Below are 10,461 nucleotides of genomic sequence, written 5' to 3' on the forward strand. Positions count from 1 at the left end.
GTTTTTCTAAAGAAACTCAGAAAAATCAACGGTTTTGGTTGTTGGGTTTTTTGGGAATTCGATGTGATGGGTATATATAGAGAGGATTTGATACTCCGTATTCTAAGGGGGATGACGGAGTCTAAGGGTGCATGTTGCATTTATTTATTTTAAAAAATATATATATAAGAAGCAATTAAAGAAGGGGAAAAAGAAAGAAGTGTAACTTTCTTCTTACGATCACGTTAAACATATATGTTGGTTGTGTACATATTGTATTGCAATGTGCATGTGCAATTACCAAATCCTTAAGACAAGGCTAATTAGCTTTGCGTCCTGATTACCACTCCATATATGCTGATGCTCTGAATGAAGGATAGCTTGAAATGGATGAAGATAGCCACTTTTCACTATGGGAAAGTTCCATGCAACCGTTGATATTTGCTTATCTCACATAATGGCAATGCAAAAGCTCGTAGTATTACAATTATTCATTAATATATATATATATATATAGATGCTCGCAATGCATTGGCTTTGAATCCTCACTCAATTACCAATATACGGTTTTTACGGGTGGAGTCGTGTATATATCTAAGATTTACTTGATAGGATGGGTGGTGATGGCCTTGCTTTAAAAGGGTTCCACGTAATAAAAATTTAGTATATTAATCTTTTGATTTTTTTTAATTTCATAAATTTGTTAAGATTTTTCATTAAATTCTGACAGAATTCTAAAAATGCCCTTATTTTTTAAATTGAATTTTTTTTTTTTTTTTTTTTTTTAAGTTTAAGAGAATAATTACAAATTAGATGAAAATTCATTAAGGTTAAGTGAAGTTTCCTTAAAAAATAAAATAAAAATAATAAAAACCGGTAGTGCCACTAGAATTTTTGGTCAGATATAACGATCGAGCTAGACTGCCTCATGATGGAGAACAGCTACTTGGACTTTGGAGTAAATTAATACAGCCTACAGGCTTTCCCATTACATAAACATAATATATAGTTTTTTATTTTGATTCATGGAATAGCTACCACTGCACAAATATTGTATATTTAGTTGACTTTGGAGGTTTACAAGTAAGAGGTTTACTATACTTCTTACTTGTACAAGTGATTCCTCAAATTACAAGTAGGGATGCTTTATATTAATTAATTCGAGTAACGCAAAAGTAGTTCACCAAACCAAAGAAAAAAAACTGGCCTCCATGTGCAAAGGCTAAGAAATTAAAAACGTAAATTCCATCTTTTTCTAGTTTTTATATTACAAGTGTGAAATTGGAGAATTGAAATGCTTCATAATAATTCTCACCAGCCTCAAGAAAAAAGCCGGTGAGTGAGTTGGCATAAGAGGCCTATCCAAATCAGAAGTTTCTTCATTAGAAACTGCCTACATTGCGTGTGGACCGATCGAAAACATCAAAACATTTAAACAAATGAAAATTTGTTCAAGTGCATGCTTCAGTAAATTTAGATGAGCTGCTATGTACAGTGTACTGATTATTTTTTCTGAGTATATATTTACTGCTAATATGTTGCACGAAACATGACCTAGATCGAGTTAACTGGATTGAGCCATGGAAATTTATGTTCAAAGATCCAGAATTTTGTGAAGAAAATGGTAGAAGAAAGAAAAACGAAAGAAGAATATTTTGTGTCGAAAACTGTATGACCATATGTAACGATTTAAAGAAAAGTGTTAAACATGTCTGCATCATCACTCTAATAGGACTACCGAAGTTACAATTGAAGTTCTTTATAATCACTTATAAATCCTAAGCTAATCATCTTTTCAATGTGCAATTTAATTGGGTGTTACAATCTCCCCCCCTTAAATCTATGATGTCCTTGTCAGAGCTAAGTCATATAGTGTTATGATATCACATGGTGTCACTAGGTGGCTCTAATACCATTTGTAACTCTAAAAAAATAAAAAAAACGCTAATTATATTTAAAACGACTAATCAAGTTGCAATTGAATCTCTCCAAAATTGCATATAAAGCCAGTCTTACTTAGAAGAAACCCATGTGTATGTGCGTGAGACTTAACACTTATGAGTTCATTTATTATCCATCCAGTCTATGTGGACTAATTTTCTCCCTAAAGTGAGACTGGTTTGTTACACCATACCTATCTATATTGGAGTACTGTAGTTTGTTCGTATAATATATATGTAGTACAAAGAATATAAGGAAAATAAAATTTAATAAAGGGAATATAATTTAGCCCCCCAAATTACTAGCCGTTTTCGATTTAGCCCCCTAATGTTCTAAAAGTGATAAAGTAGCCCCCCAAACTACCAAACTTTTGCATTTTGGCCACTCCATTAGTCAAAACCGTCAGTTTGGATGAAAACTGCAAAACGACGTCGTTTCATTACGGGTAAATTACTAGAATGCCCTTTTGAAAAAAAAAATATCAATTTTAAAAAGGGTTTAGGAAACGACGTCGCAACAGCTTGGTTTCTTGGTTTTCTTCTCCATACAACCGTAAAAACGAAGAAGAGAGCTGCTACGTCTATGCACAACTTTTACAAACAAAGTTTACTTACTGACGTGGCCATTGGCAAGTTGAAAAAAAAAAAAAAAAAAACTAGAGAAAAAATGCTACAAGTACTGACATGGGCAGACAAAAACGAAGAAAGCTTGCTTACCCGATGATGCGAAAAAATTTGTGACTCCAGAGAAGATCACTGGGGCTGGCTCACTCGCAGTGACTTCCACGGATCCGACGAAGGCTGCGATGGTTTTAAGGGCTCCTCCGGCAAGGTTAGTTCACTGGAAAATCATTCATCCGCACTAGATCGGTTCGCTCTAGAGTTTCGTTGAGTGTTGTTGTTGATATTTCTAGGACAAACAGTGGCTGCCTGAGAGATAGAGAGAGAGAGAGACGTGGGTCGCCGTGACCCATGCGGGTCTAGCTGCCAGACCCAGTCATGGGTCAACAGACCCACGACGGGTCTCTAGCCAAGACCCGCTTGGGTCACCAGAGACCCACGGCATGGGTCAAATTAGAGGAAATTTTTTCTCCAAATTTCTATTTTGGGTACGTTCTCCTTCCCCCTATTCCTCATTTGTTTCATGTGCTCTGTTCTTGGATTTGTGCCTCCTGTTCTGTGTTCCTCCTGTGTTTTTGGGTTGGGCTTTACCTTGTGTAGGAAGCACCAGGCGATGTAAGTTTCCTATGGTTTGTTGTTTTGGCTTTTTAGTTAGAGTTTAGATTCTTTGAAATCCACATTCAAAAGTAAGGGAAATGGAAGGCATTTATAAAGAGTTGGATAAAGTCAAAGCAGAGATGGTGAAACTAAACAGAATTTTCGGTGACGAGGTGTGTGATGCCGGACTTGCCATTGCCGGCAGAGAAACGATGATCATCAGGAGGGTTTCTTGCCGTTTCCATTTTTGAAATTAAAATTGAGAACAAAGATCCAAAGAATTTGCTAACAAGATCAAGTAACCATATGTTGTAAAAAACACCTGGTTTCTTGGCGTTCAGATTTCGATACTTCCACAAGGTAGGCTTCCCAATAACCATCTCAACCAGAATACAACCCAGTGACTATATGTCCAACGGCACCCCAATCTCGCCAAAAGCAACCGACTCCCGCAACATGTAGTAAGGGGTGCCCCGAAACTTGAACCTCCAAAATCCCATTTCTTCTTTGTAGTCTCAGCCTTCCTTGGCAAGCCCAAAGTCGACGATCTTGAGCCGATCAACATTCAGCACACCTCCTTCATCGGGAAAGACCAAGATATTACTGGGTTTGAGATTGCAGTGCACCATACCCTTTCCATGCACAGAACAGAGACCCTGGACGATCATACGCACATAGCAGCGCATGTCCCACTCGCACAAACCCAACTCTTTCTTGATCAAATCTTCAAGAGTACCTCCGACCGCAAATTCAAGAAACAAATTGTAGAGTCTGGTACCGTCTTTGACGGTGAGTGAACTCCCAAGGCAGGAAACAATATTCAGACAACCACACAGTTGCACCAACACTCTTTCCTCCAACAGGAGGGAGAACGACTTCTCAAGAGGGCACGTCTTAACGGCGATCAATGGAGCCGTGGGATCACCGGGTTCAACCAAGAACACAGTGCCGTACGTTCCCATGCCAAGAACCCGCCACCTTTGCCACATCGCCATGAAATCCGAACAAGCACAAAAACACAGAGAGTGAAAACGAAGCTGCTGTGTGTTTAGGGACTAGAGTGAAAACGATGTCGTTTCCTAAACACTTTTTAAAATTGATTTTTTTTTTTCAAAAGGGCATTCTGGTAACTTACCCTTAATGAAACGATGTTGTTTTGTAGTTTTCATCCAAACTGACGGTTTTGACTAATTGAGTGGCCAAAATGCAAAAGTTTGGTAGTTTGGAGGGCTACTTTATCGCTTTTGAAACATTAGGGGACTAAATCAAAAACGGCTGGTAGTTTGGAAGGCTAAACTATATTTTTCCCTTTAATAAACTAAACACATGGCAAATAGAGCGAGATATCGATATCTTTTACGAAACAAATAAGGTAACAAGATCCTCTGGGTTTGGACATCTAATACAGAGCATATAATGCAAGATATCTTATATTAAATAACCATCTTTCAACCATATTTTTTTGTAAATCCAATAAATTGACCATTGGATTTGTTGACTCGTGTAAGTCTCACATAAATTTAATAGTGAATTCATTCATTCACTATATAAAAATGGTTGAAAGAATGAATTTTATCATTTATCATTTCTTGGATTCTAAAATATTCTTTCAACTCTAAGGTAAGAACATAGATACCACCTTGAGTTGAAAATGAGGTCAGAGAAATTGCTAGGAGGATATGTTTTACTGATTACATTGACCAGTTAATCGGTAAAGGCAATATGACATAGGCACAAAGTTCCTGTTGTAGTTTATGCCACACAAAATGACAATCACCTCTATGTATTTAGTGTGCTCATGGAAGACATTGTTATGTGCTAGGTTTTATGTCATAAAAGTCAATTTTATTTCTATGATATTATATATATACTACAAGAATTTGCATCATTAGCATCAAGATTATTAGTGGCAACCCAAGAGTCGCCACTAATGAGCGACTATTAGCGGCAACAATTTTGTCGACGCTAATAAATTGACATACATTTTTTTCCTATGTTGAAGCTGTAATGGAAAGCTATTAACGGCGACTTTCTATCATTAGCGGCGCATTTTGTTGCCATAAATGATCAAATATTATATATATATGGCAAGCTATTTTAAGTGTTTTTGATTTTTATATTGAATATATTAAAGGCAGTGACAATTCAATTCCAGACTTTTTTACCCGTGAATTTTTACAGTGCCACCATGGCAAGCAAAAAGGACAAGGACAAGAAGATTGCTGATGCTCTGGTCTTAAAACTAAAGTCCTCCCCTATTACTTCACATGTTACTATTGCTAATCGATTTTCGGCCTTTAATCCAGCATCTCCTATTACTTATTCTAGTGTCATTGTCTTTGCTTATGATCCATTTGTTGTTTCTTCACAGAAACCCAGGACTCCATTTGTTAAATACGAACAAGCCTCCGCTTATGTTCGTGTTCCATATTCACAACACCTGTTTCATGTTGAAATTAACCGTACCTCTATTAAAGAACCTTCCCAATTGGCACTCTCTTACTTTCCTCACTGGTTTCATTAAATCCTTGAACATCCTTTGAAGACCTCACTTTCTATACTAATATTTTGTGGCAGACCAGTTTTGCCCATTTTAAGCCTATTAACTCAACAATCTTTCTTGATGAAACCTTGGAAAGATTTTCTTAACAAAAATCCAAAGTGATTACTATCTCAGAGTTGCAACACGAGATTAGTAATATCAAGAAGGAAATTATTGATTTGAAAAATGATTTACATACTATTAAAACTAATAATAAAGATTTAAAAAAACAACTTTTGCGTTTGAATCTTCAAAACTGTTTTCATGATAACAATTCTGATAATGAAGAAAATGTGAAGCAATCTGTGCAAACTGATGAAGCGGAATCCAGCAATAAAGTAATCTTTTCAAATGGTGATGATAAGATTGTTAGTCTTATTAACAAAGTTGTTCCTCCTAAATGGTATTCCAAGGTAAGTATTATTGTTTCCCAAGATTATACTCTTGATGTTATTGCCATGATTGATTTTGATTTTGATTTGAATTGCATTCAAGAAGGACTAATCCCCAGTAAATATTTTGAAAAATTTACTGAAAGATTAAACTCTGCCAGTGGTAACTGCCTACATATTAAGTATGAATTGAATAATGTTCATGTTTGTTAAGACAATATTTGTTTTCACATTCCTTCCATTCTTGTTAAAAACATGTTTGATAAAGTTATTCTTAGACTCCTTTTTATTGCCATGCTTTATCCTTTCTTTGTTGATGAAACTGGTGTTTTAGTTGTTAAAATGGGTGTCGAAATAAAATTTCATTTTGCTTCGAAATTTGATATTGATACTAGTAGATTGAAGATAATCTCTGCTAAAACTAAGCATTTGAACTTCTTGAAACAAGAAGTCAAATACAAAAAAATTGCTAAACAACTTTTTGATAAACTGTTGCAATCAAAGATTAATGCTTTTAATACTCTGATAATTGATACTGTTTGTTCTGACCTTCCTACTGCTTTTTGGCACAGGAAAAAACATATTGTTTCTTTGCCTTATATATATATTGGTGACTTATCTTGACTATGGAAGTGGAAGTGTCTTATTGATATTTTGGTGTGGTTATAGTATACTAAACTGGACCAAGTGAGTTGTTATTCTATTAACTACTGTCAATATGAATAATTGAACTCACGACTACCTATAGCATGACTTAATTTCAATCTTAAGAAGAATGTAAACTCAAATGTGAAGTGAATGTCACTTTGATACATTTAGGAGTGAGATCTTTCATGGTCAAAAACTCAACGTGTTGAGTAATCATATCTAGCATTATGAGAACTCTACTCCTCAAGATGGAATACTTAATCACATTGTTTTTAAGCGTAGATATATGAAGTATCCCCTGCAAAAAAATTTAATGAGAATTGATTATTCTAAATCTTTGGCCAAAATAAGGATTTACTTAAAATTTAATATACTAATGAAATATGCTTTCAAGAGTACAACAATAATCAAGAAATTAAATTGGAAACTCAAGGATAAAAAAGATATTGAATGATAGTGATAGTATGCTTTATGACTTTAATTCTACTATGGATATTTTATGGAGGGGTCAATAGCAATTATAAGAAATCAAGGGAGTTTTGATTAATAAAAATAAAATAATATAGTGAAATTAAAATTTTTAATAAAATAAATTATAATTAATAGTAATCTAGAACAAGCCATGAGATAACGAGTTTCCTAGACCTATTATAGCTAGTTTTATTTTTTCCTTTAGGTCCATTCTCAAGCCAATTATTGTCTTTTAAGGGGCTTGACCTAATTGGACAAGGATTTGCCCCATATGGTGGTGTATATAAGGATAGAGTTCTAGATTTTTCAAGTCCTACTTAATTTGACAAGGAATCATAGTCCAAGCACAACTAGGTTTTACATGCTCTATATAAAAGGATCTTGTGTTGGCATAAAAGCCCACATTCTTACGGTGTATTTGAGATTGTGATTTCATAAAAATAATTTGTGTTTTTAAAAGATATCGCAAAACATAAGGCGTTTGGCATTGCGATTTAAAAAACACTTAATTTAAAATAAGAAAAAAAAGCGATTTCAACAAGCAGGGTAGGGGGTGCTTATTTGAAAAAGTGCGAATTTAAATCAAAATCATGAATTCGCATAACAAATATTTAATAAAAAAGTATTTTTTAACATGTTTTACCAAATGCCTTTACAATTTTAAAAAGTAGCAATTTAAAAAATGCTATTTTTAAAATCGCACTTATTAAAATCGCAATTTCAAACAGACTCTTAGTTTCATAATCATAATTGAGAAGAATGTTTAGAAGTTTCAAAACTCAAGCCTAGGTGTACAAAGCAAGAGATTCAATCAGCCCTCTACACCAAGTAGCTGACTTTGGAGGTACATTAATCTCATGCCTATGCAAATTTTTGTTTTGTGTAATTTGATGCTATGCTTTTTTCGTGCTCTTTCTTAAGGATTTTTTTTGTTGTTGTTGTATCTCTTTGATATATATTCCCAACATTATGTGCATGTGAATGAAAAATCAATTGTCATAACAAATAGGTGAGTTGGCTTGAGTGGCACTCATGTTTGCAATAACCAATATAACTAAAGAAAATTTGAAGTAGTGTTAGCAAGTGTACGATATTCAGTTTTAGTACTACACAAGTAATGAATGACTATTTCTTATTGCATCAAGAAATGAGGGAATTAGATAATAAGAAGGAGAAATTTCACTTTAGATCTCTAAATTACCACACGTTTTGAGAAGACCTCCATAAATTTTAAAAACTCTAAATTTCACTCCTTAAACTTTCAATTTGATGCACTTTACCTTATTTCGTCAATTTCAAAATGTTAAAAGTGATCAAATGACCATTATACCCCTGGCTTTTTTATAAAATTCCAAATTTACCCTTAATTTCATATTAAAAAAAAAATTAAAAATTATTAAAAAAAAAAAACAAGGTAACCCACGGTTGGGCCACCTTTTGACCTTTTTTTTTTTTTTTTTTTTTTTTTTTTAATTTTTTTTTAAAAAAGGAAAATTACACTTTACCCCCCTAAAGTTTGGGGCGATTTTCAATTCGACTTCCAATGTTTCAATTTTTGCAATGCACCCCCCAAAACTTGCAAATTTTTTTCAATTCGACCAATGTTATCCCAAAATTCATCGTCTCTTTGCCCCGTGAACTGCAATGCATTGTCACTTTAACCGTTTGAGTTAACGCCTTTGACTGACAGAAATGAGGTTTTGGGCACAAAATGGTAGTTTATAGGGGTCGAGCAGCAGAGTTGGCAATTCATGGGGACAAAGTGAAAATGCGTTGTAATCCATGTGGGGAAAAGATAATTACCCCTAATAATTAGCTTGAAATACTTGTCATCTCATGACTTGTTATAAGTCACTATTAATTACAATTAATTTCACTAAATAATTGGAATTGCACTTTAGTATTTATTTTGATTAATCAAATCTCCCAATGAGTTTTTATCGATGCATTATTTGATCAATCCATCAAATAATTAAAAGTTGAATTAAAGTCATAAATAAATTCTTACTTTAATTCATTATCTCTTAATCCTTGAGTACCCAATTTAATCTCTTGATTATTCTTGTACTCATGAAATCACATTTCATTTTATACATTTAATTTTAGTAACTCTTACTAAAATGTTTCGGTCACATACTTTGAATAATCAATTCCTGATAACTTGATCTCAAGAGGATAGTTAATGTCGCTTTGATTAAATCAAATGATTATAGATTCCTTCTTGAAGAGTAGTGTTTCCACAATACTTATGGAATGCTCAATTTCATTATTGACTATGAATTATAGTTTACACTATGATGTACTAGGTATCTCATCAATAATGACTTGTGGTGTATTTGACACGACCTCATCATCTCTAGACAACTCGAGATTTGCTCGCTCTAGTATTTGACATTTCTCCTAGAGTCTTCCTCAAGAAACAGGGAGTTTGTGCTAACAAACACCTTCCTTTCGTCAGGAATGTAGAACAATGTACCCTCGGTACTTTTTGGATACCCAACAAACAAGCATGCTTTTGTCGTTGGTTCCAACTTATCAAACTTCCCTTTTAACACATGTGCTGAACAACCCTAAATGTGGATGTATCTTGTAGCAGGATTGCGCATTATGCACAACTTGATAGGTGTCTTGGGAACAGATAATTTGGGCAGTTTCTCTTCCAACACCTCATTTGACCTCAATGGATACACTTTTCTTTATTCCCCTTTGTTCACTCACTCCTGTGGCATGAAAAAAAAAAAAAAAAAGAAGTAAAAACAACAATTTAAAGGTATAGGAAAATATTTAGAGAATTTGTGGAGTGCATTTAAATAAAATAATGACAATGTACCTCTAATTTTAAAAAAATAACGAAATTACTCTTATTAAAGTAAAAATAAAAATACTAAATTTTAGTTTTTTTTCCAAATTTTATAGGAGTAATTTTGTCATTTTGTTAGCATTGAGGAATACATTGTCATTATTTTGGTAGTTTAGAGAATAAATTGTCCTAATTGATAGTTTAGGAGATAAATTATCATTAAAGTAATAGTTTAAGGAGATTAAATGAACTTTACCTTAAAAAAAAAAAAAAAAAATTATTAGGGAAATATTATAGCAGGTTGTACAAAATCTCGTTACATTCGGCTACACTGATTCAAAGCACCCCGACTTTAACCACCGGTTCACTACCTTTTCCACCGAAGTCCAATCAAATCCGTTTTTTACATTTTTTTTTTTTTGTTTTTTACAAAAATGTCAAGTTTTTAAATTTCCCAACCGCTCATCACAA

At 33.7% G+C, this 10,461-nt stretch overlaps 1 protein-coding gene across 1 annotated transcript; it reads right to left on the minus strand.

Annotated features, from left to right (window-relative positions):
* Nucleotides 1-3,652: 3,652 nt before the first annotated feature.
* On the minus strand, nucleotides 3,653-4,132 carry LOC132190964 (mitogen-activated protein kinase kinase kinase 20-like). The gene has a single exon (XM_059605989.2). The coding sequence runs from the start codon at nucleotides 4,130-4,132 to the stop codon at nucleotides 3,653-3,655; it is 480 nt and encodes a 159-aa protein (XP_059461972.2).
* Nucleotides 4,133-10,461: the final 6,329 nt, after the last annotated feature.

This window comes from Corylus avellana, chromosome 9, assembly GCF_965113065.1.
Source record: "Corylus avellana chromosome 9, dhCorAvel1.hap1.2, whole genome shotgun sequence".
NCBI classification, from domain to species: Eukaryota; Viridiplantae; Streptophyta; class Magnoliopsida; order Fagales; family Betulaceae; genus Corylus; species Corylus avellana.

Coding starts and splice junctions, on each gene's coding strand:
- LOC132190964 (XM_059605989.2), bottom strand. CDS start 4,132: ATGGCGATGTGGCAAAGGTGGCGGGTTCTTGGCATGGGAACGTACGGC.